At 32.7% G+C, this 25,206-nt stretch overlaps 3 protein-coding genes across 4 annotated transcripts; 2 read left to right on the forward strand and 1 right to left on the reverse strand.

Moving 5' to 3' along the window:
• Positions 1 to 450: 450 nt before the first annotated feature.
• Positions 451 to 4,264, reverse strand: LOC106660993 (ribosome production factor 2 homolog). Its single transcript, XM_024225782.1, has 7 exons — positions 4,146 to 4,264; positions 2,717 to 2,849; positions 2,495 to 2,654; positions 2,157 to 2,436; positions 1,949 to 2,093; positions 1,739 to 1,880; positions 451 to 455 (listed from the first exon to the last, which is right to left on the reverse strand). Exons 1-7 carry the CDS (start codon positions 4,166 to 4,168, stop codon positions 451 to 453), a joined length of 888 nt encoding a protein of 295 aa, XP_024081550.1. The 5' UTR covers positions 4,169 to 4,264.
• A 392-nt stretch (positions 4,265 to 4,656) lies between these two features.
• On the forward strand, positions 4,657 to 16,164 carry LOC106661163 (PAX3- and PAX7-binding protein 1). 2 transcript variants are annotated; one of them, XM_014384401.2, is made up of 17 exons: positions 4,660 to 4,825; positions 4,901 to 5,080; positions 8,795 to 8,979; positions 9,051 to 9,174; positions 9,251 to 9,353; positions 9,410 to 9,555; positions 9,617 to 9,693; positions 9,755 to 9,936; positions 10,013 to 10,202; positions 11,681 to 11,807; positions 12,119 to 12,292; positions 13,350 to 13,552; positions 13,636 to 13,786; positions 13,957 to 14,152; positions 14,215 to 14,419; positions 14,481 to 14,602; positions 16,062 to 16,164. In XM_014384401.2, exons 2-17 carry the CDS (start codon positions 4,903 to 4,905, stop codon positions 16,123 to 16,125), a joined length of 2,427 nt encoding a protein of 808 aa, XP_014239887.1. In that variant the 5' UTR covers positions 4,660 to 4,825; positions 4,901 to 4,902; the 3' UTR covers positions 16,126 to 16,164. The 2 variants fall into 2 exon arrangements, with proteins under 2 accessions (XP_014239886.1, XP_014239887.1); XM_014384400.2 differs by having other exon boundaries at positions 4,657 to 5,080.
• Positions 16,165 to 17,352: 1,188 nt separating this feature from the next.
• Positions 17,353 to 24,777, forward strand: LOC106661248 (protein sarah). Its single transcript, XM_014384529.2, has 5 exons — positions 17,353 to 17,615; positions 23,042 to 23,273; positions 23,336 to 23,509; positions 23,578 to 23,746; positions 23,813 to 24,777. The coding sequence occupies exons 2-5, from the start codon at positions 23,046 to 23,048 to the stop codon at positions 23,941 to 23,943; spliced, it is 702 nt and encodes a 233-aa protein (XP_014240015.1). The 5' UTR covers positions 17,353 to 17,615; positions 23,042 to 23,045; the 3' UTR covers positions 23,944 to 24,777.
• Positions 24,778 to 25,206: the final 429 nt, after the last annotated feature.

The raw sequence follows: 25,206 nt of genomic DNA on the forward strand, positions 1-25,206 counted from the left end.
CTGACCAAATCGACGTTCAATTATAGGTCGAACATTTTTTGTAACAATGGAACAAATTGAATTTTCACTAGCTCATCTAGTCCCAATATAATTGAATTTGACCAATTTAAGCATGGTTAATGGCATTGAGTCATTGGTTGTGGTCAATGTGTAAAAATGTATAGATGTACACATGTAATCTTTCAATGTACATAAAATCAAATTTGGGAAATTTAATGCCAAAAGTATTTTTTTGAATTGTATATATTACTTTAAATATAAACTTTTTATACACTTGTATCTTATTACTGCTTACTATCATTATCAAAATTCATCTAATTTGGTAAATTAAAATTAAGCTTATAAGAAATTACAGTTAATTTTGTATCTGTCCATCGTTTGAGGTAAGCTTTATTATTAATATAAGTTTATAATTAATTAAAACTATAACTCTTCAATTTATGGATCAAGTCATCCTGTATAACAGGGAATTAAAAAAAAAACAAAAAAAAAAAAACGGTACTTCATGCTGGTAAGAGATTAAATTTCAGAATTACAATAAAAGTCCTTATATACAGGGTGAATTGCTACTCGTGCTACAAACTTCTCCAGTAGATTCTTCACCCTAAAATGAACAAAAAAGTTCATATTGTCCATGGTCCGATTCTCAACCATTTCAGAGTAATTTCGCTTTTTATCGATTTTGAAAGATATCACGTCCTGGCGTCGGAAAATCGTGATATCTTTTAATCTAAACATTTCTCTTAAAATCTATAAGCACCGTTGAAATCCCCGTTAATTTTTAGAGAGAATCAAAATCATAATTCCATTGAAATTTTTTAATTTAATTTAATGCCCATTTAGTATGTAATGCTTAAGAAGTTTACAAACAGCTAGAAGGTCAAGGAAGAAAGACCCAAACGTTTTGCCACCTTCATCTTCTTATTGAAAAATTAACGGGGATTTCAACGGTGCTTATAGATTTTAAGAGAAATGTTTAGATTAAAAGATATCACGATTTTCCGACGCCAGGACGTGATATCTTTCAAAATCGATAAAAAGCGAAATTACTCTGAAATGGTTGAGAATCGGACCATGGTCAATATGAACTTTTTTGTTCATTTTAGGGTCAAGAATCTACTGGTGAAGTTTGTAGCACGAGTAGCAAGTCACTCTCAAACATTAGCAATCCTTGAACCACCATTTTTTCTCTTTTTGTCATCAACATCTTGGTCTCACAACCACTAAATAAGAAAATGACGAGTGCGTTGGAAGCGTTATTAAATCAGGTAGTTTTCCTCAAATTTGCTGCCTTCTGAGACTAAAATTAGAAACTCTGGATTACTTTATACACTTTCCGATTTACACAATTTTCCACTCTTTTTGTAGTTCTGGCTGAAATAAAACACAAAAAATTAGCCCAAACATTTTGCCACCGTCATCTTCTTATTGAAAAATTAACGGGAATTTCAACGGTGCTATTAGATTTTCAGAGAAATGTTTAGATTAAAAGATATCACGATTTTCCGACGCCAGGACGTGATATCTTTCAAAATCGATAAAAAGCGAAATTACTCTGAAATGGTTGAGAATCGGACCATGGACAATATGAACTTTTTTGTTCATTTTAGGGTGAAGAATCTACTGGAGAAGTTTGTAGCACGAGTAGCAATTCACCCTGTATATAAAAATTTGTTTATAAAAAAAAGTAGGTAGATAGAAAAAATAAGTACAAGAGTTAAAATTGAAAATTATGAATCTTTATTTTTTTTCTCTTCCCTCCTTTTTTTCAAAGCCTTCAACTTTCTCGTTTGCAATTTATTTATATTCTGCTGCTTAATATGCACCCTGCCCAGTTTTGATCCAAACGGATCCCTTGATATGTTCTTCACTTTCTTGACCTGAAAAAAAGAAAAAATTAATCTCCCAAGATGTGAAAATACAAGTATAGAAAAGATAAGGAAAGTACCTTGAGCTCCTTCGGCTTTTTGCAAGCCAATTTGAACAGGTCCTCAGATGCTAATTTCATCCTCCTTAGGCTGAAGTCAATGGAAGGTCCGATTTCTTCCAATTCAACCCTAGGGAGTCTAGTTCCACTCTTTTTCAACAAAACCCTAAAGAGATTAAAACAAAAAGTTAGTATTGCACATTGTGAAAAGGAAAAAAAAAATCCTTGCCTGTAACTGCGCATAAAAATCTTATTTTCTGATTCAGTAAAGGTCAAAACATGTTCCAATCCTTGTAGACGAACTGATTGCACATTTTCCCTGTGGAACATGTCGACGAAAAGGTTTTTGATTCTCATTAAATTCTCATCTTGAGAGAATTTGGGCCCTGAGAATACCAAACAGGGTTTTAGGCCTACACTAATCTTTTCTGTATCAAAGTCCTTGAGGCCTTTGTATTCATCCACACCAAGCTCGACAATGTCTAAAACTTGATGGTCATACATTCTGCCTGCAAAAAATATATTAATGAACAAATGGCTCAAGACATTAGTTAATAAGGCAAATACCTATGACTAAATTGTTTGGCCTTTTTTTTGAGTGAGAGCCAAAGAAAAATAATGAAGAATCGCTCTTTTTCGATAAAGTCTCAAGAGGCGTGGCGTTATCCAACGGTACAAAATCGTTTTTTCCATTCATCATCACAGCATCAGGCTTTTTCAATTGATACTAGAATATACAAATGCCAATACAATAAAATTCCAATGTAAATAGTTTTCGTTCTAAATTACCAAATCTTTGAGACAACTTAAAAGAGTCTCATTACATTTTCGGCCTCGCAGAAACAAACTCTGCTTGGTGTTCTCTATCAGCTTGGGTTCCTTGTCTATCAACGCCTTTTTTCCTTTGTGAGTCAGCGGCCGCCTAATAATGGTAAAATATGATAATATGCCCATATTAATTATTTCTATTAATTATTCTTTTTATCTAAGGTCTTGGTTGAGATGAAAAATTGTCATGAGAAGGATTTGAACCCACAACCTTCGGCTAAATATGCCAGTGCTCTACCACTTGAGCTATCGTGACCTCGATCCACTCAGACACCAACTCCACATCTCAACCAACAACCTTTAGAATTTTCCCGCTTTTTGCCATTTTTCAAGTGTCGTGTAATCAGGATTCGATTCTCAGTGACTTACGAAGTGGCCACCAATTGTTAATTTTCACTGTACTTCTGTTCATATTAAGTAGTATAATGCCAACTAAGTTACCATCATATAAAATTAGGGAAAGATAAGACATACAAATCTTACTTAAGAAGGAAACGCAACAGAAAGAAATTCAAAGATTAAAAATCACAACAGTTCAAGAGTAACATCCATACTATTACTTAAAAACTCAAAAATATTTTTTTTTAAAGCCACTTGACTGTCAGCAAATAGATCAATGCATGACACATTCAAAGTACGGGCATAAACACATTTCGCGGATGGAAGATTAGTTCTGCAAGTGGAAATGTAAACCATGGCTTGGTAGGCTAAATTATGATAGAATTTCTTGAGCATGAATAAAATGATTATAATCTTCCATCCAAATAGTAAATAAACCAGCACGACGATGAGCGACCGAGGAGTCCATATTCAATGTGTCTAAAGCTGCAGCATATGTAGTGAAGTTGGGACCAGATTTGAACATTAAGTATTCGGTAGTTTTTCTCTGAATCATTTGAATGGGTTTTATAAGAGGCCAAATAAAATCACCATATTCAAGAATACTCCTAACCAAAGACTGATACATTTACTACAAAAAAAGAAAGCATTTTTGTCTTGGCCTGGATACCGCACTGTCATTTTTAAAACGGAACCAGTAAAGAACATATCAAAGTGACAACTAAGAAAATTGATGAATTTCTAAAAGTTCTATTAGTCTCATAAGTATCATTGATCTACAAATAGTCAGGCCTGGTTGATGATGACTGCAAAACACTGGGGATATTATAAAAACAATCGCAGAAAAATTCTATTTTTGGCGTCATCATGTATTTATTTCATTAATGTTGTTTTGATTAACTGTTGTGCATGCATGAAGGTGAAATTAAATACAGATTTTTAGTTTATTTGTCAGAAGTTCAAGTTATAAATTCAATACTCCAAGGGGAATGTAAATAAAAACTTAATGGACAATTAAACCATGCAAAAATATAAATAATATAAAACTTACTGTACTCTTAATTTCAAAGCCATAGTTTCTTTAATAATTAAATATCCAACTTGTCATAAACACCAGACCACCACGTGCTGTCAACAATGTTGAATGTATGATAACCTGTTCACCAACGCCTATCAGTGATCAGTCGATACGGAAGGTTAAAAACCAATTGAATAATTTAATTAATTAAATTAAAAATAAATAAAACCCAACACCTTTTGTTTGTTTTTTAAATTCTAAAATTGGAATTTATTTCGTCCGGGGATAAATGCGAACAAATATTAGGGGGGAAGAAGGTACTTGAAAGTTTGTGTGTGGTGTTTGATACTTGAAAGGTTTAATAATAATAAATGAATAATTGCATAAGATATAGTTTGATTTATAATAAAGCTGAACATTCTTGAATAAAAACAAAATGTTTAAGTTGATTTTTTAAAATATTATGTGTTTGGTGATTTGGAAATTTTCAAAAAATGGAGGGAAGCCATCTGTGAAGAACATAAAAAAAATTAATCTTGTTAAGTATACGGCTGTATAATATACTAAATGATGATTTTTCTATGTTCTTTTTTTCAGTGATTTTTTGTTTGTTATAATAACAAAGATATGTTCCCAATAAGTTGAGGTCAGTTTAGGCCACCTCGAGCTCAACAGCCGCAGTCACAACTCTCAGCCGAAGGTTACTTATTTTGGTAGTCAATCTTCAGATATTATTTTTCGAAGTCTCAAGTTTGGTAGCGGGTTTATTTTCTTTTTTTTTACGAAAGATATGTCACTTGTTAAAAAACCGAGGCGGAACATCAGGGCTCGGGGGTTCACGGAAAGCGAAGAGGCCGAATCCGAACAGACGGAAGAGTGCCACACGTTAATCAGAGACACGAAGCCGAAAAAGGCCGGAAAACACGCACACCAACCGCTGCTGAGCTTCGAAGAGGACTTGAACGAAGGTACGGACTTTAAAAAGAGTTCATGCTTTGTAAAGTTGATTGACCGATTCAATAGTCTTGCTGTTTAATTACGAAGGAAAACAAGACCTGCAGATGATGGCGTGATGCCAAATTGCTACGATAAGAAATATAGTTGGGTTTTGTCCAGTTTTTAAAATTTAGGCCTTATGCTAATTGTCCTACTTTGTTTGAAGTATGGTCGGATCACCATTCCGAAGAATCGATAGGTTGGTGAACAAGATCTATCCCAATGTCCCAAAGTCTTTACGATGCAGGTTCATTTTAAAGAATAAAGGGAAACGAGATTCCCTTCATCCAGAAATTGAACAAATATCTCACCAGAAAGATATCACCACACTTTATGCCCTGAATAAAGGTCGACATTTTGGCAATAAATAAAAAAGGTGTTTTTCCAAAATACTTTATTCCTGACCACTCCTCACAACTTCGATGAATTATTGAACAACTGGTCACTAAAAAACATACAATATTGACATTTTATCTTGAGGTCTGTCAGGTACTGCAGTTAGACCATCGTCAGTAGTAGCTTGGTGAATGACTTCTGTCCCAATGATTATTCGGAAATTATGAGATGCGTTCTGGTGTGATGTAGGTTTCAGAAAAACATTTTCTTTATCGTGCCTACGTTTCGATCTTTATTGAGATTATCTTCAGGGCCTGGGATTTACAAACATTGTTTACATATAACAATTACATTTTGGATGTGGAAAAGTGAATTTATACAATGCAAAAAATATTATTTTATAATCAAAGTATTTTTACTCACTTAAAGTGTTTGTTTTCTGCATAATTGTGCCATTCTTAACCACTGACAGCCTTCCCCATCCCTTAAAAATCCAACATACAATATCTCAAAACAGCAATATCTCACTGGCACTCTCAACACGACACGCAAGAATGGCACAATTACGCAGAAAACAGTAGAAATACTTTGATTGAATATAAAAAATATTTTTTGCATTATATAAATTCACTTTTTCCCACATCCTACATGTATTTGTTAAATTTAAACAATGTTTGTAAATCCCAGGCCCTGTAGATGATCTCAATAAATATCGAAACGTTGACACGATGAAGCGAATGTTTTTCTAAAATCTATGTCACACCTGACCGCATCTCACAATTTCTGAATAATCATCGACTAACAGTCACTAATCACCACACATTTCTATCCCAATGTTTAGAAAGGTGCACAACATTTCAAAGCTTAAATGAAGACCCAAGGCCCTGCTGTCATTCCCTATGGTGTGCACTGTAGGTTTATTTGTACACCTTTAACTAGAATATCCCGAAACAATGTAAGATTTCATCTTGAGGTCTGTGGGTATCTGCAGTTTGACCTTCACCAGTGGTAGCATGGTAAATTAGTTCTTTCCCAATGTTTAGAAAGGTGCACTTTTCCATTTCAAAGAAATGAAGGCCAAAGGCCCTTTGCCATCCCCAATGGTATGCATTGTAAAGTTTATTTGTACACCTCTTATCGGAATACCCCAAAACAATGTGAGTTTTCGTCTTGAGGTCTGTGGAGTAATCGGCCTGTAGTTTGGCCATTTAACCTTCTCAGGACTGATTTTCAGATGATAAAACGCATTCCCAGCCTGATTGTTTTGTTTTATTCATCAAACTTCAAAGCGTTCTTCACTAGGCAGACAAGACGCAAAAAATCAAAAAGGCAAAGGGTATTGAGTAGAAGGTTGGGAAGGGCAAGGGTGAGAGGTAGACAAAAGTAGGACATTCCCAGTGAGACATAGATATTGTGGCCGAATGGTTTTCTAGAGAAAAGGAATGTGCCACAATTATTCAAAGTTTGAGAGAGAGGCCAGATTTTGAACATGAGGATAAAGTAGTGGTTCATTGATGATGGGGACGGGAAAGGGCGGTCTCCATTCATTATCGAGGTTCTCTGCTTCATTGGATACAACCACAACTCAATAGAAGCCGGTAGTACAAGGGCTCCTAAAAGGCAAAAAACCTTAAGTACAAGATCACTCGTCACTGGGCCTGGGAACCTCCAAGCCTGAACAAAACTTCCAGCTTTTGTTTTTACATTTCTTTAATAAAGTAGGCTTGTTTTATTGCTTGTTTCTGCATTAATTGTAAATTCCTGCTATTCCATATAGGCCTTGGTCCCAATTAATTTGGGCTGGTGAGACCACCATATATCACTTTTCAGACTCAAACGATGATAGTATCGACTATTTATTATTATTAGATAGTAAGCTTGTTTTTTTAAAGTCAATTCTAAATAAGAGGTGATCTTAGGTGATAAAAAATAAAAAATATTCTAATGAATTTAAAGCATATTTATTCCTATTGATTTTTGACTGAAATATCTAGAAAACGATTATTCAGAGTTCGTGAGATGTGGTTTTGTGTGACGTAGGCTTTTAGAAAAACATTTTCTTTACCGTGCCAACGTTTCGATCTTTATTGAGATCATCTTCAGTGCTCAAAGTGTTTGTTTTCCGTATAGTTGTGTCATTATTGTCTGTCGTGTAGAGAGGCACGACCTTCAAATAATAAACAAAAATTAAAGTTTTGACTTAAGTTTTGTTAATTATTTGTCAATTTTATTGAAATGTACTGTTTTATTTATATAAATATCTGGTAATATGATTCTGAAAAGTTATATCTCTGGTCACTTAGATATGTTTTAAGTTGTGAATAATGTATCACATTTTCCGACGGCTTGGAAGTTTTATTTGTGTGTTTAATAAAACATTTTTTGCCAGTTATTTAAGTGGTTTTAAATATGAAGACAAACGTGCCCGAATAAACGATAGATCTAAATGTATTTAGATGGTATTTAAAATAGCTTTTTGTTGAAAGTTATGTTTTGTTTAAGAAAGCAATTCGTTATGAAAAAGAGAATACAATAGGTCTATTGGAAAAAAATAGTAAAGGGCAAACATCTTGTTAAAAACTTCTAAAAGTCTTAAGGTCGAAAAGTTGAAAAAGAACGTGAGTCTGGACCCGCTTGACTTTCCTGTCTCGCTGGTCTCGAAATACACCAGACATTTCAAACTCGTTGCTTTCTCTTTAAAATAATAAAAAAGTTTTGGCTGACGTGTGAGAGAAAGAAAGAGAAGGATACAATTTTAACGTTGTAGAAAAAGAAAAAGATAGAAGGAGGGTAAATGCAACGTTTTAGTAAATTTTTTCACTTATATATTTCTCAGTTTAAACTTTAGGAAACCATGTCATATTATATCGTTTGAAAGAGGAACAAAACAAGCCTAATTTGAAATTTATAAACAATTGATATCAGTACTTATTATATTTGTTTGGATTAAAATTTTGAAAGATTTTCAGCGAGGGATGAATCTTTTTTTTAACATAGTATTAAGAGAGTTAATTGTCAAATGGTGTGAGCTTGCGAAGCTTAAGGTAGCCCCCGAAAAGTGCCAAACCCTAATGCTCATTCTTGTGTGTCGTGTTTTGTTGTCAACACGACACACAAGAATGACACATCTACACGGAAAACAAACACTTTGAGCACTGAAGATGATCTCAATAAAGATCGAAACGTTGGCACGATAAAGAAAATGTTCTTCTAAAACCTACGTCACACCAGACTGCATCTCACGATCTCTGAATAATCATTGACTAATAGTCACTAAACACCACACATATCTAGAAAACGTTTTAATTACATTACTGCCAGGTAGTATAATTTGTTTATCATTCTTTCAGGTGATGATGGAGAAGTGTTCAAAGTCAAAAAATCAGCTCAGAGCAAGAAAATCAAAAAGCAGTTGGACAAAGAGAGAAAGAGGAAGAAAGAGAAACCCGATATTAATGCAGATCCGAACAGTGAAAAAAATTTAATTCCTAATGCATTAGATGATGATATTGTGATTAAGCTAAAGAACACATTTGTAAGATACTCTATTATAATGAGCATAAAAAGGATTAATGTTAAATATAAATTATTATTATTTTTAAATAGCCCATTTTAAATGGCAAAGAAGCAGAGGCAGCGGTCCAGGAAGGTATGAGCTCAGATGAGGAAGAGGATAAGAGTGTACATAAGTTTACAAAACGTCCAGATGCTGTGAAACTAATATTGGAGAGTGAGTATAACTTTTTTTATTTTTATTTGTTATTATTAATATATTTGTTATATTAATTAAAAAATATATATTTTAGGAGGTAAAATTCCCGATGCTGCTACAATTCATGCAGCTCGTAAACAGAGGCAGCATGTCAGGGAAATGGGAGAAATTGTACCTGTGCCCGATGAAAGCTCGAGGTATGAATGAATTTTGACTTTTATAAAATTTCGTATTTTAAATGCATTGGTTTTAGATTTGAAAATGCACAGTCGCGTCTAATTAGGGAAGATGACAACGACGTGAGCGACGGGGAAGAGGAGAGAATCAATATGGCTGTGAATCTTGCTGCAGAAGATAGAATAAGACGTAAAGCTGAATTTGAAGCTGCTCAAGAATTAGGTATCTGGACTAATTTCTCTAATTTTCAAATAAGACAGATGTTTATTAATATTGTTTAAAGGATCGGAAGAAAGTGATAAAGGAGAAGAAGAAGAATGGGAAACACAACAGATAAGGAAGGGTGTGACAGGAGCCCAAGTAATATTTTATTTATAAATACAAATTTACTGTTTAAATTAAATGATTGAATTTTTATTAGATTGCTGCAGTTCAGCAGGAAACCTTGTTTTACAATCAGTATTTGGGGTCAGGAGGATCAACTGGAATGTTAGGAGAGAGGGATATTGACAGCAGAGCTGAATTTGGTTCTTCTGCGTTTCCACCTTTACCACCTTCTGGCATAACTGACCCACAAGTCGTTGTGTCCAAATTGAAGGATAGGTAACTTTCACGATAGACAATACACTTTTATTTTAACGCTTGTTTCCCTGGCCATTTCATTTGAGATATATTCCAGATTAACCGATCTCAGAGAAGTGCATAGAAGGCACACTATAGACCGCGACAAGGCTACAGACGAGATCAATACACTGAAAAGGGAATGCGCCGAGTTAAAGGAGAACGCACCAAAACTAGCTGAGAGATTCCGTTTTTACCAAGACTTGCGTGGGTATGTCACTGACTTGGTAGAGTGTCTAGATGAGAAGGTGGGTCTCCTTCATAAACATTAGGCGGGTCATATTTTCACATGATCAAACAAGGCTTTCTTTTTAAAATTTAAATTATGTATATAAAAAATATAGGTAATAAAATCAGTTCAAAACTTTGCAAATTATTGGAGCAATTTAATAAGCGTACTTGTTTGATCGTGTGCCGGCAGGGGCTGTGCTTTGAGATCTTCTCTAAATACCTTCATGAAAATTTACATCTTTAATTAATTTAAAAAGTTTATAAAAAGCCAAAATGTAATTAGTGTCATAGAGATTGATGTCTAATTATATATACATTAATTATCCAGGGCAATCAGTAATAGTATGAACGCCTTTTCGCAGTTGAATATTTTCAGATGAAGTCAATGTTTTCTTAAAAAATGTGTTTGATCTCGAGAAATAATCTTCTGCAATAGCAAAAATTTAATAACTTTATTATAAAAACAAAAAAAGCACAATTTTGTACAATCCATTCCATTGAAAAACACTAAATAACATCGACTAGGCAATACTCAAAAACCTTGATTAACTATTTAATTTGATTGAAATACGGCTACAATGCAGTGATTGTTCTACCCAAGTTTTCATTGTTCTGACAGTCGGAAGGCCAGCTGAACATTTCCTATCAGATCTGCTTATTTCAAACATTTGTCGGCTCCAGCAATTCTAGTACACTTTCTACAGTTGTCAGAAATGATTGCCAGATGTAATAGTTGAAAGGCCTTACAATCATTAAATTATTCCACCTTATTGACAAATTTAAAAAAAAGTTGCTTATATCATTTGAATTAATAGTTCAGAGTATGGAGGAAAATACTCTTTCTACTTGATTATTAAGGTTTTTCTAGCTATGTTTTATTGATTAAAATAAATAACCAACTTGACTCTGTTAAATTTATCGTGTTTTGAAAAAGAGATGCTATACAAAATAACTTCCAATTGTCTAAAAATGCTCTTTTAAACTTGATCTGAATAGACCCCATTTATAACGATGCATTTTATGATTATTCAAATAGATTCAAGTATTGTACTATTTGCATTTTACACCAAGGCTCTTGGTAACTGCAATTGATCAGGTCAATTTAAACTTATGATCCTTACATTGGGGCAATGTATAATTTGTCTTGTTTATAAGTTGTTTTTTTTTGTCGTATAACTAACGCACATTCTCAGACAGTTGAAATGCCGAAAATTATTCTTAATGCTTTCTATAAATTCGAATATTAAATATTTCACATGAGTGTTTTGTTTATCCAAGGAATTTCTTTTTTAACAAAGAAATAAAACTAAAATTGATATTAAGGGTAAGGATCTCAAACATTTATCCCCCCTTTTAATTATAATTATAACACTAACTTTTCTTCATTAGCAATTGCTAAATATTTGTTAAGTTCTACTTGTTCTTGAATACAACAACAGAATAAGTAGAAATTATAAAATACATGATAACTCAAGGTTTTTTTTTATTCTTTTAGATTATGATTGTCGAAATGCTTGAGCAAAGGGTTGAGTCTTTGTTCAGCACGAGAAATGCCGATTATGTAAACAGACGGAGGCATGATGTCATGGACCAATCGCAAGAACATATTCCTTTAGCACAAAGTAAGTAATTTATTTTTTGTTTACATTCTAAATAATACTAGATAAAGAGAAATGAAGAAAATAAAAATATATACAGTTCTAGGCAATTATATTTGCATTTTTTCTTTAGCTGTAGGAGGGAGGTAAGTATTCATTTTTTACTTACTTATCTCTTCGGTTTAATTTATGTTAAAAATTTAACTGCAGTGTTTTACTTTTATTTTATAAAACTGTTTATATGTACTATATGTAAAATATAAGTGTGTGTATTTAATAAAAGCATTGTTGAATAAAAACTGAGGTATTAATTATAATTTTTTTCCTAATTTTAGGAGGTAAAATTGAAAAGGATGAAGCCCAGGTTAGGCGGATAGCGGAAAGAGAAGGCAGGAGGATAAGGAGACAAAGGGCAAGAGAATTAAAAGGGATAGTCACACATGTTGACGGAATGTCAAGTGACGAGGAAATCACCGAAACTGAAATTGTCACCGCAAGGGCTCAAAGAGGTATTTTTCATGAAGATAATTTTACCGAAAATTACAGACAGAATTAATTACTCAATTAATTACTTTTTCACTGTGCGTAGAATCATTCAAACATATATCTACCTAAATAATTTTCAGTTTAGATATATATTGGGTATGTGTATAAGTTTTTTTTTGTGTTTAAAAAAATATCAAACCTTTAAAATATAAATTTATTTTATTTTCCATCAAAATCACAATTTCCTTGGTTTTTTATAACATACTGCCAATGTTCTGGTAGCAGAATCGTATTATTTTTTTATACAGATTTAATTAATTTGTTATTTGATTTAAAAAGGATTTTTTCAAAGTTATTCGAGAATATTTCTGCACAAAGTGAGGATAATGGAGACCACAATGTAACCCTTTCATTTCATAAAATTGATTTTTACATTTATGGTAATTAGGTACTTGGTCATGTGGATAAGGAATGTACAAGAAAAAAAAAAAAAAAAAAAGAAGAAAAATAACGTTTATAAGTTTGCCGAAGTTTCATTTGATTTCACAAAACCTCGGCCTATTTAAAAATCTAGTTTTCTTTTTTCTTTTATGTTCCATATCTACCTGATGGAGCATCGCAATTTTCAAACTTATTTAATCATAACGGTCGTCTACTCAACAAATAATTAAATTTTTTAGAAATTCGTTAATAGAGTTCTCCATAAGTTTTTGTTAATTTAGAGATTGTGAGATGGTGTTACCAGACTGCATCTCACGATCTCCAAGTAATTAATTATTGTCACTTAATACTACACATCAGTTTTTATTTTATTATTATTTTAGTACATTCTTTAATAGGGATATTTGTGAATAAATTAGGTTGAAATTGGTGTGGGTTTTAATTAATTTATTTTAATTTTATTTTGATTTGATTATTGATGTATTTATTTTTTTTATATATTTTTTGTACTCTGGTAGGACAAATTCAGAAATTTATCGCTTGATGAAACACATTATACCTTTCTGATTTGTCTCTTTGCAATGTTTACAAACAAGTTAAACTGTATTTCAAAACACTTTGTTATTTTTATACTTACAGAGGTGATTGAAAAAGACGCCAAACAAGTTTTTGAGGACACTCTTGAAGAGTTTTCTTCGATTCAAGGCGTGCTCGAAAGATTTGAGCAATGGAGAAAGAACGATATGGACGCTTACATAGAAGCCTATGTTAGTTTTTGCCTTCCGAAATTACTTGGACCCTTGATACGTCTTAAATTGCTCTTTTGGAATCCTTTCACCCCGGTAATTTTTATACTCTAATAATATTTATTTTGATACTTTATTGTTTTAAGTTTATTAGTTTTATCATGAATTTTTCTTTCAAGGGTAATAATGATATAGAAAAGACACAGTGGTGTAATAGTTTATTACTTTATGGATTGGATCCTGAAGAGACTGAAGAATCCTTGAAAAAAGATCCAGATATTCAACTTCTTCCAAGGATAGTAGAAAAAATTGTTTTGCCAAAATTAACTCGTAAGTTTTATTATGTACATGTGTTTATTATATTTTATTCCAATTAATTATTCTTTTCATTAAGGTTTTTGGCTGAGATGAAAAGAATAATTAATAGGCCAATTATTACCACTAAACAAATATGGATTATACTTTATATAAGTTTTATTACAAAATAAATTTATTTGTAGAACTGACATCACTATGCTGGGATCCTATGTCCAGTTCACAAACGGTGTCTTTTGTGAGCCTCGTTACAAAACTCATACAGGATTATCCAACGATAACTCATTCATCGAAGTTCTTAACGAATTTAGTCAGCGTCATTATAGAAAAAATGAAGGAAGCTGTAGAAAAAGATATATTCATTCCTATATATCCGAAACAGTAAGCAAGAAAAAAATTATTTCTTATAATAAATTTATATAAACCAAGTATATTTATTTTAGAAAACTATTGGAATCGAAAGTGTTCAGCTTCTTTTCAAGGCAGTGCACTGTTGCAGTAAAGCTCCTAGGCAACATTGTCCGATGGCAGGGTATTTTGAGCGATACAGCTTTGTCCGAGATAGCTTTAAACTCATTGCTGAACCGATACCTGCTATCTGCGATGAGGATCTGTCAGCCGATTCAAGCCGCAAATCTTTGCCAAATGGTAAATGATCGTAGTTTCCCCTTTTTGACAATTTTTAACAATCATACTGATTGTATTACAGATTGGAAATATTCTACCGCGCGTCTGGCTCCAAGTTTGTGTTCATCCACCGCAGCTCTTACCATTTTTGAATGAAGCCCATGCAATTGCTAGGCAATTAGACATTGATAAACCTATCGAAAGGTATGTTTTTTATATTCATTTAAATTTAAAAAATTCAAAGTTTTATGTATATTTGGAGCTGACGGGTTTTACAGCAGATGTCAAATTTTTGTGCAATACTAAGCAGAACCAAATATACTAAAACTATCATTAGAACCATATTGTATAAGGTGTGTGCATAAGTTTTTTCAAATTTAACCTTCACTTTATAAAGGCGATCCATTATTACCTGCTTGCCCCATTACCTCTAGGGTATTGAATGAAATTGTTAATAAAGGGGTAGTTGATCTCAAAATTCAGCCCAGCATAAACTGCAATGTGTTCAACATAAAAACAGATAAACCTCATTTGAGGTCGATCCTGGGCATAAAGTGACAGTTGCCTGTTGAAGTTTGTATGGAATTTACGGTGATGTAGTAACTGAACTGAGTCAGCAGTGGTTTAGAATTTTTTTGTAATGGGGAGAGACAAATGAAAGACCAGCCTTGTTTTGGAATGCTTAACTAGCTCAAAAGCGAGACTTATTACTGGAGATGATGTCAAATTAACCATTGCAGAGCTATCAGACAGATTTCAGGTACATTGCACAACAACAGCAGAAAGAAGAAGTTCACCATTTTTTCACGGTTTGTTGAACTTTTGGGGTGGAACTCCATTATCAAAGGTTGAATATCAATAAAGCCTTTAGTTCCGAATGTTTATTACTTACTACTTATAAACAGTCGAATGCTATATTGACACTCAACCTTTGTTGTGAAACTTGATTGAATTGTCCTTCAAGACCAAGGAGGACCGTATGGCTTGGTGCGTTTCACACTTGAGTTTTTCAGAGTAAAATTGCCAACATTTTCTTTATCGTGCCAATGTTTAGATTTTTATTGAGATAATCTTCAGAGCCTGGAATTTATAAACATTGTTTAAATTGTACAAATACATTATACATGTATATAAATCCCAGGATCATCTTATCTTAATAAAGATCGAAACGTTGGCACGATAAAGAAAATGTTTTTCTAAATCTACGTCACACCAGACCGCATCTCACGATCTCCAAATAATCATTATTATTTTTATTGAGTTTTTATTCATCACCATGGAGACAGTCTCCATAAAAATTTAAACTAATATTGTAAGTTGAAGTTCATGGTATTAGATAGTAGTTTATCAGTATTTATTGTATAGTTGTTAAAATATTGGAAATATGAATGGTTGTAGTTTTCAACCTTGAGTTCCAAATTTTTCAAATTTATAGCCTGACCCACTGGAACCTACTCAAAGTGTCATAAAACATCAATTTTATCTCTAAAATTTTTATCACAGTTCAACAAATTAAAATCAAAAATATAAATTCTTGATAGGGTCGATGAACAGTTGTAATTTTAATGATCAGAGAAAAATATATGAAATATTATATATATAGATATATATGCGTTATAAAATTAGTATTTAAAAAAAATTAATTAAACGAATTTGATTTCAGAGATGCCATGGAGAGGATGAGCGGAGTACTTAAAGCTGCAGCTTTGTTAAAAAACAATAATTGAGAATTTAAAAAAATATATATATTTATTGTTTGATGTTAACCATTGTATACTTTGTACAGATGTTTAAATTTGAAGGCCGACTTTTTATATATATAATAACATTGACTGTAAATCTTTTTTTTGTGTAAATTATCGCTCGTATCAACAAGTTTTTAGTACAAATGGCGGTTTAAGTTGATTTGTGATTTTATTTTCCAATCTGACGATTAAATTATTTATACAAGCATACAATTTTCTCAAGTTTCATTATCGAACAGTTTGGAATAAACTGTTTGCGGCTTTGGTGTGTTTCATCCCTCAACTATACCTTAATTTAAATTTTTCCTCTTGTGCAATTTTTTTACATGGTTGGAGTATAATTTTAATTTATTATACTTTTTATATATATATAATAAAATTGAATGTAAATTTTTTTTGAAAATGATCACTCTTATCAAATTTTTAGTACAAATAGTAGTTTAAGTTGACTTGTGAACTTATTTTCCCAATGTGACTATTAAATTATTTACCCAAGCGTACAATTTTCTCAGTTTTCATTGAAGAGTAGTTTGGAATAAACTGTTTACAGTTTTGGTGTGTTTCATCCCTGATCTATACCTTAATTTAAATTTCCTTTTATGCAATTTTTGTACAATAAATGGTTTGAATTATTTTAATTAATTCGATTTTTTTAATCTAAATTCTTGGTTGAGATGGGGAAGCTAGTGCCATGAGCAGGATTCGAACCCTCAACCTTTGGCTCAATAGCCGCTGCTGTAACCATTTTGTTGGGCTATTTTCTACTAGCTCTACTTGTACTAAATACATATATGGTTTGAATTTTATTTGATTAAAAATGTTTCATAGTTCTAATTTGCCTCGTTGAATACAGTGAAATGTGTTGGATGAGTTGATTTAACGTATTGACGATTAAATTTTTGTTTTTGATCTGAAGCACTACTAAACTTTGCATTTGTAGTGCCTTGAGGTATGAATTTTTGTTTGCTTTGATGGGAAGTATGATGAGTGGAAATATGCTGAATATGTCTGATTAACTTAGTCTTAGATTTAGTAACAGTTTCAAGGGAAATGAGGACAGTAAAAAAGGATAAGCGTAGAATTTCAGTTCTGATTTGTTTTTATTTTTTAAACATTGACGTACTTAACGCCTGGTGAGGGTGAAAATTCTAAATAAACTTTAACAAAGGGCAACCCACCCCCGAAGGTGGGCGACGTCAGCTACTTCTCCCCCACTCACTGTGGCCACCATAGAAAAAAACGCTAACCTGCTTCGTTGGAGAAGGAGAAAGGAGATTAGGAGAAGGGCCGGAGACCGGAGTCGTCGAGAACCCTTTCTGCCCAGGCGAGAAGCACGTCCGACAAACGGCCGACTCTTCATTGCCCGCCGGCGAGCCTGCCAGGATCCGTGGCATGTGAATTGGCGACCGGCGACCCCGGAGACGAACGCCCCTGATTGTATTTTATGACGGAATAATCGACACAACCGAGAGGTAGATCGTTATTTCATCAATTTCGTTTAATTACATTGAGTTTCATTGTTATAAATAATAAAATCATGTCCGTTACAAAAAACAAACATGAATAAACTACTAACTAAAAAAATAGTCAATACAGTCAAACTCAATTGACTAGTTTCTTTGACAGGAAGATTCTCTTCTTCCACGATTAATTCTATTAGCCCTACACTAACAGAAATGTTTTCATTATATAAAAATAGAACTTTCCTTGGGTCAAATCATTGTTTACCATAACAATTATAATTCAACTGGCAGGCCATAAAAGCAAAATTTGCAGATTCTGAAAGTCGTCAGAATAATGAAGTTTTGGATATTTTCATCTTTGACCAAAAAAGTTCTAGAAAAAAAAAACAATATTTTATTACCATATCATAATCCACATTTCAATTATTCGACTAGCCTGTGATATGAGTATATTTTTATAATGAATTTATAACTAAGAGGCAAAAAAGGCTCTTAACTCTCTTTCATTTTTGTAAATACCTTCAAACCTTATAATTTTTATTTTTTGTTGTTTACTGGATATTAAAAAAAACAACAAAAAACAGTAAAACAATTTTAGCAAAAATATTTGGAGATCGTGAGATGCGGTCTGATATGACGTAGGCTTAGAAAAACATTTTCTTTATCTTGCCAACGTTTCGATCTTTATTGAGATCATCTTCAGGGCCTGGGATTTACAAACATTTTTTAAATTATACAATACATGTAGGATGTGAAGAAAAGGAATTTATACAAAGTTAGAAATTTTAGACAATCAAAATATTTGTACTCGCTCAGTGTTTGTTTTGTGTGTAGATGTGTCATTATTATGTTGTGTTGAGAGTGCTAGTGAGATATTGATTTTTATATTTATATATGTTGGTATTTGAAGGGCTGGGGAAGGAAGTCGCGATAGAAAAACATTTTTATATGAGGAGTCGGCTTCTTTGAGGTGAAAAGAGCTGACAGTGGGGAAAAATGGGTAGTGGTTCGGCCTGATTATTCTTTCAGGATAATTGGAGAAAGGAAAGCCAAATTGTTGAAGAAACTAAAAATGTCGCTGTGTAAACAATGAAGAAAATATTCAATCAAGTACGGAGTATTTCCTTGTCTTGCATGGATCACCGATTGCTTTCGACGTCGCATCGATTTTATGAGGTTTTGAATATAGAGCTGTGTAATATATTCATACTCATCGAACCTCGCCATTCTTAATTCCTGCAAATTCTTTGGCTACGCTTGGCAACTTTTTACCCCTATTTGACAACTCAAAGGTGTTCGATAGGGTTTAAGTCGGACTACATGCTAGACTCCAAACATTGAATTGAAGCCCGTTCAAAGTAGACACCAAAATCCTAGCCACATGGGGCCTTGCATAGTGATGCATAAAAATAAAACTGTCATCATTTAGTGGCATACAAGGAACAACTTCTTCTGAAAACACATCTTCAATGTATCGCAGCTGTTAGGGATGAAGATAAATATTCAGATATCACAAGATGCGGTCTGGTCTGCATCTCACGATATCTGAATAATTATCGATTAACGGTCACTAATCACCACAGATGAAGATAAAGTTTGTGCGACCTTCCATTGAAAGGCCAGCACAAACCATATCATCAACACCTCCATAGCTTCTCTGGAGGGAAATTTTGTGGGGATATTGCACTCCTGTTCTTCTCCATACCTCTCTCGGCAATCAGAAGACCTCAAACAAAACCTTGACTCATCCGAAAACAAGATTTTAATCCAATCTTCCTCATATCAATTGATGTAATTTCTTACAAAAACCGAGCTGTTCTCTTCCTGATTTTCTGAACCAGTGGCAGGCCTTCTTATATGTAATCCACTTTCGCCTTACAGTGTGTGCACTGATATTAACATTTCTAACTTGTTGAAATCATTGCTTGATCTCAGCAGTGATAGAATGTCGATTTTGGAGTACATTCAAAATAATAAAATGATAATCTCTCTGAAATGTGACACGATAGCCTCCTAATCCATGCCTTTGAGCAACCTCCAGTATCTTGGTGGTGATGGAAGACCCTTTGGAGAGTTATTTTAAGAATGTTAAGCACCCTGGCCACATACGTTTGTCTTCTAACTTCCAACAATGTTGAACTCTAGCTTCTGAGATTCTAGTTGAATCTGTATCACTTAAAACCATCTCTCAAACAAATTTGACCCTTAGTATGGTGATAAGGATACTAGGATGCAGGGTTTGTACTCCCCAGGCACTGCAGCCTTTTGGCTTATTGTACCTTCCTAGTTTCCTAGTTCAGTGCAATAGACTCTATCCTTCTCCTTAGAAGTATCAGGTCATTGGTTATCGCTGCTACAATTTCATTCCCTAAGTTTTTTCATATGTTAGGTTGGATCTCCATTGAGCCGTCGCTTCGCATTCGAAGATGATATAGGTGGTTGTTTCCTCCTCCTCTTTCTGCAGATAGGATCTTCATTGTATATGCCCATGTTGTGTAGATGTTTTCTCAGATGCCAGTGACCGGTTAGTAGTCCTATCGCAACTCTGAGTTTAGCCCTCTCCAGTTGCAGCAGTGATCTTGCCAGTATTGGTGAGGGTTCATCATAAGTTGAATGAAGTTGTATGTATAGCACCGCTAGAGTTTATCCACTTCTCCTTTTATTTTGTTTGGATCCATTCTGCGATGGAGGATTCTATATTTGTTTTTGTTATTCCAAGTATAGGTTCGGGGCCTATGTATATCCTCCTCTGGCCAGACTGTCTGCTTTCTCGTTACCCAAAATTCCCCTATGCCCTGGCACCCAAGATATCATCAGGTTGTTGCGTTTACCCAGGTTTTGGAGATTTTGGATGCATTCACTGACTAATTTTGATGTGATTCTTTTACATGCTAATGCTTTAATGGCTGCTTGGCTATCAGATCTTATGAGGATTGTTTTCCCAGTGTAACCTCTTTTAAGATTTTCCAGGGCACAAGCATTGAGGACATGTATTTCTGCTTGAAAGACCGAAGTTTACTTCCCTAATGAGTTTGATTGCTCAAGTTTTGGTCTTGTCCAGAAAACGCCCGATCCGGTTCCTTCGTTTGTTTTGGAGCCATCTGTATACCGTAACATTGTATCTGATGCTCTCCTGTGTTCTTCCTCTCCTTTATTGTCCATTGAGACTTTGTTGGATGTTGTGAAGATTGTTTCCGGAATCATATAGTCAGAATCTGTATCACTCAAAACCACCATCTCTCAAACCAATTTGACCCATAAAAATGGTACAATTTAAGAAAACCCAACCATTGGAACATTAGAAAAGTGTCTTTACAGAAAAACCAACAAAGAAGAGAAAGACTATTTCAAATATTTATTTACAAAATCCAATTGTAAACCTAAGGAGATTTTATCTGTGTTTTTTACCCCTAATCCTTTACAACGAACCAAAGATTGTCAGAGGCAATTAAAAATATTAAGTTTGACCACTTTTTTCCTGCAGTATACATAAGATACGTTTGATAGCATTCAATTTTATAATTTTGAAGCATTGACCGAAGAATTATTTGTGGATAACAAATGCATCAGAACCTGTTTTTACTTTCATCTTACCAGGGGATGGATATTGGATTTGGACCAAATTGTTTTTCTAATTCTACACTCCAAAAAATATCAGATACTTCGCCACTTCTAGTGAATAGGCCCTGGTTTCACCCCTCCAAAAAAAGTAAATAAAAAAATAAAATAAAAAAAATTGAAAGTTGAAATTTTTTGTTTCGCCTGCTTGCTTGGTTTGCTCATATCAACTATGTGAATATATCATTTTACAGCATTTTTTAAATGTATATTGCAATAAAAATATATTAAAAGCTATCAAAGTTTTATCAATAATGAAAAAAAAATTTAAAACCAAATATTTTTCAGGTATACTAGGTCATAATTTTTTTCTTGAAATTAATATTATTTTATTTTACCACCTCTAGAGACCCTAAATATCCATTTTTGTTTGCATTTAAATTTATTGATTTTTTGAACCCCAAATTTTTTCCCATTTTTGACAAGTTATCAGAATATCTGATGGAAACGGCTATAAATCAAAAACGGCTGCTAGTATTTTAACAACAAACATATCTAAAAGAAAGGAACATAGCTTTTTAACACTCTATGTACCATTAAAGTATGCATAAAAATTTCTATAAGAAAATACACAAAATAGCAAAATTATTTGTCAGAAATTAACCTCGTTTTTAACTGGGAATAATACTCCGGTTTTAATATTTTATACATTTATAAAATAAACTTTACAATTTCTTTAAAACAAATTATTAACCATGAAAATTGATCCACTAGCTTAAAAAAAAAAAAAAAAAAAAAAAAAATGATAGTGCTTTTCACAAGGAATGTCAGTTAGACAGACAGGTCATTGAATTTATTAGTCAAAAAATTAATTTACTGTGATTTCTGCGAAATTCTGTATCTAAGGGTTTTATAAAATCATGGCATTGAGGTCAAATCAAAAGTTTTGACCATTTTCCGACCTATTTGCTTATAGAATGTTTGTTGAAATATGCACAAAAACCGTATATTGTTGGTTTATCTTTTTAAACCATACCAAATTAGAATTTTCTGCATTGTGGAACATTTTTGATTTTATGCTAACCAACAATGAAATTAATACACCAAAAATACTTTTTCTAAACCAGTAAATATTGATCAAGTAAGGTTGTTTACTTGATCGATATTTATTGATTTAAAAGAAATATTTGGTTTTTGGAAATTTTTTGGTTATTTATAAACTTTGATAGCTATGACTTATGATATAACTGTATGATAAGAAAGGACTGTTTCTCTTTAAGGTAGGATATTATTTGGGGTTAAGGTTCATATTAAATTAATTATTGATTTAATTAATTTAATATTATAGAGGCCAAAAAGGAGTAAAAGGTTTTATAAATTTAAAAGTCAGAGGGCCAATTAAAATTGACAAAGCCCACAGATAATGCCTTCACCTCTTCAATAAAATATGGGGCGCAATTCTTGTTAATTGAAAAATTTACAAGAAACGATGATAAAAATGAGCACCTCAACTTGAAGTAGTGGGGTGCAGCCAGGAATGAAGTATTTTAAAAAACACTTTTTTCATTTTTTTGCCAATGTTTTGACTTTTATTCGGATCAACTTCAGGTTCTGGACACAATTCAAAAACACATGTTGATTGGAAAAATAATTATAGAATAAAGAAGTAAAGTAATTGATATAAATGTCGAACCAAATATTTCATACTCACACAATTCTAATAAAGTCTTGAATTCATTTCCTTTTGACAGACATTTTGGTATAATTGTTATCAATCAGAACAGATCACGGATATTTAATAAGTACAACACTGTAAGAAAACAAAAACAATTCCTTTGTTGTCTATATTTACCTAATATAGTGTAAATGTTTTAAAGGGTAATGGAAGAAGGCCATATGAGTGTAGATTCTGATGATGGCGAGATAATAATTAACGAGGTGGATGGTTTGCCAAATCTCCATCCAAATTACGAAGGAATAGGACTCACTGGTTGCAATTCGCAGAAGAATTCAAACTGCATCGAGGAGTTGGTCAGCGATGAGGACCTTCCAACGTCACTCATTGTGACCAACCTCGACAAGGTTCTTTTCAAGAGTGATGAATTGAAGGTATATTTCTTATTTCTTCGTTCTTTTTAGTTTGTATTTTTATTTACAATTTAATATTGCAGAAACAAGTTGAATTATTATTTGCTCAATTTGGTGAGCCAGTTTCTTTTCAATACTTCCGAAGCTTCAATAGAATGAGAGTGAACTACTCCTGTCCTGCTGCAGCTGCCAAAGCCAGAATTCAGCTTCATCAAACGATGTTTCTGAACACAGTGATAAATTGTTACTTTGCTCAGGTATTGTGTTTTATAATTTAAATAATTTCTAGAGAAATTAGACTATGGTTTTGGACTTTGTTATTTAGCCTGTCACTCCAGTCGATAGTGCTGATCAACATTTGCAACCACCTGCCCCTGTAAAGCAATTTTTGATCTCCCCACCAGCATCTCCACCTGTCGGCTGGGAACCGAGGGACGAGTCAGAACCGCTTGTCAACTATGACTTGCTTGCGGCGATTGCTAATTTGACACCAGGTGAGATAGTAAATCGCAGATTCTAAATCAAACATTATCTAATTTTAATTGTTTTTTTTTCCTCAGGCGGATCACATGAAATACATGCCCCATCAGACAATCAGCCGGGCATTGTTGTACATGTCTGTGAAGAAAAATTATCCAACACTGATGGAAAGCCTCGTATCATCCACACGAGGTGCCCACAACATAATTGAATATTTTTGTTTATGAAGGGGAACATTAATTTTAATACAATAGAAACTTGAAAGGTTAGTAGAAAAACAATGGTAATGGAAATTTCATACCTCATACACTTTAGAACGTATTACTTAAATATGTATATTATATAATTTTAAAACAAATATGTGTAAACAAGTATAGTTCTAGAGCTTATACTAAAATTTCGTTTACACAACAATTTAAAACAACTAATTATAACAAAACATGGCTATACTATTTTTTAAAATAAGTAAAACAAACTTTATTATTCTCCATAAAGATGTTTGACTTATTGATTCAATTTATATATGTTATTTATGTAATCACAATTTTAAGTGTTTTATTCTTAGCACATAGCAATTTTTTAAGAAAACTCTTGGTGTGGTTTTTAAATGTTCTTGTTTTCATCCTCAAAAGTGTTTACCCTTTAAGTATTACAAAATATGACTAGATGTGTAAAAATCATTAAACCAGACTCAAGAAACCAAAATTGAACTACTATGTTTATTATCTATCATGATCATCTAATAAATAATTATCATCTTAATTAAAATTTAATTTTTTGTTTATAAATAACAGAGAATATTTACTTTTTTTAATGAACTTAATAGTTTCCTTTCTCTTCAACAAAAACATCCAAAAAGTCTTTAATATTTTACAAACTGTGGAAAATATTTGTAAATATGATAATTTAACTTACCACTGGGTTAAGTATGTATATATTTTTGTATCGACTATAAAGATACCTATTTAAGATCTTTTAATTTGTTGTTACCATTCTTATTTTCTCTCTTTAGTTTAAAATTGTAAATAAAAATATTTATTGTTAACTGTTTTTTACTCATCCTTTTTTTTGTATATTAATTATAGAAATTAATAGATACCTGCATTTCAATATGGGATGGTTTTTTTTCTATTGTTTTGTCTTATCATGTTAATGTATGTTAAATACCAAAACATTTCAGAAATAATAAGGCGATTTGAACCATATAGATGAGATTATGAAGAAAAAAATAGTAATTTGCTAAACTGAAAATCAACGAAGATTAGGTTATTGCTACATTTCAAGAAATGAGACAGATACGTACTATACACTAATAGTTAGCAGGTTAATTATTTGGTTACGGCCAAATCCTTCAGTCCATGTGGTGTTTACATTTCAGTCTTCTGAGGTGACAAGGGCCTTTGGTCTGTATGGATGAAATCAGGGGATTTGGGATAGGCATTGTTTTTTTTTTCTACCAGGACCTAAACCGTCT

Source organism: Cimex lectularius, unplaced genomic scaffold, assembly GCF_000648675.2.
Source record: "Cimex lectularius strain Harlan isolate CLEC.00 unplaced genomic scaffold, Clec_2.1 scaffold47, whole genome shotgun sequence".
NCBI lineage: Eukaryota > Metazoa > Arthropoda > Insecta > Hemiptera > Cimicidae > Cimex > Cimex lectularius.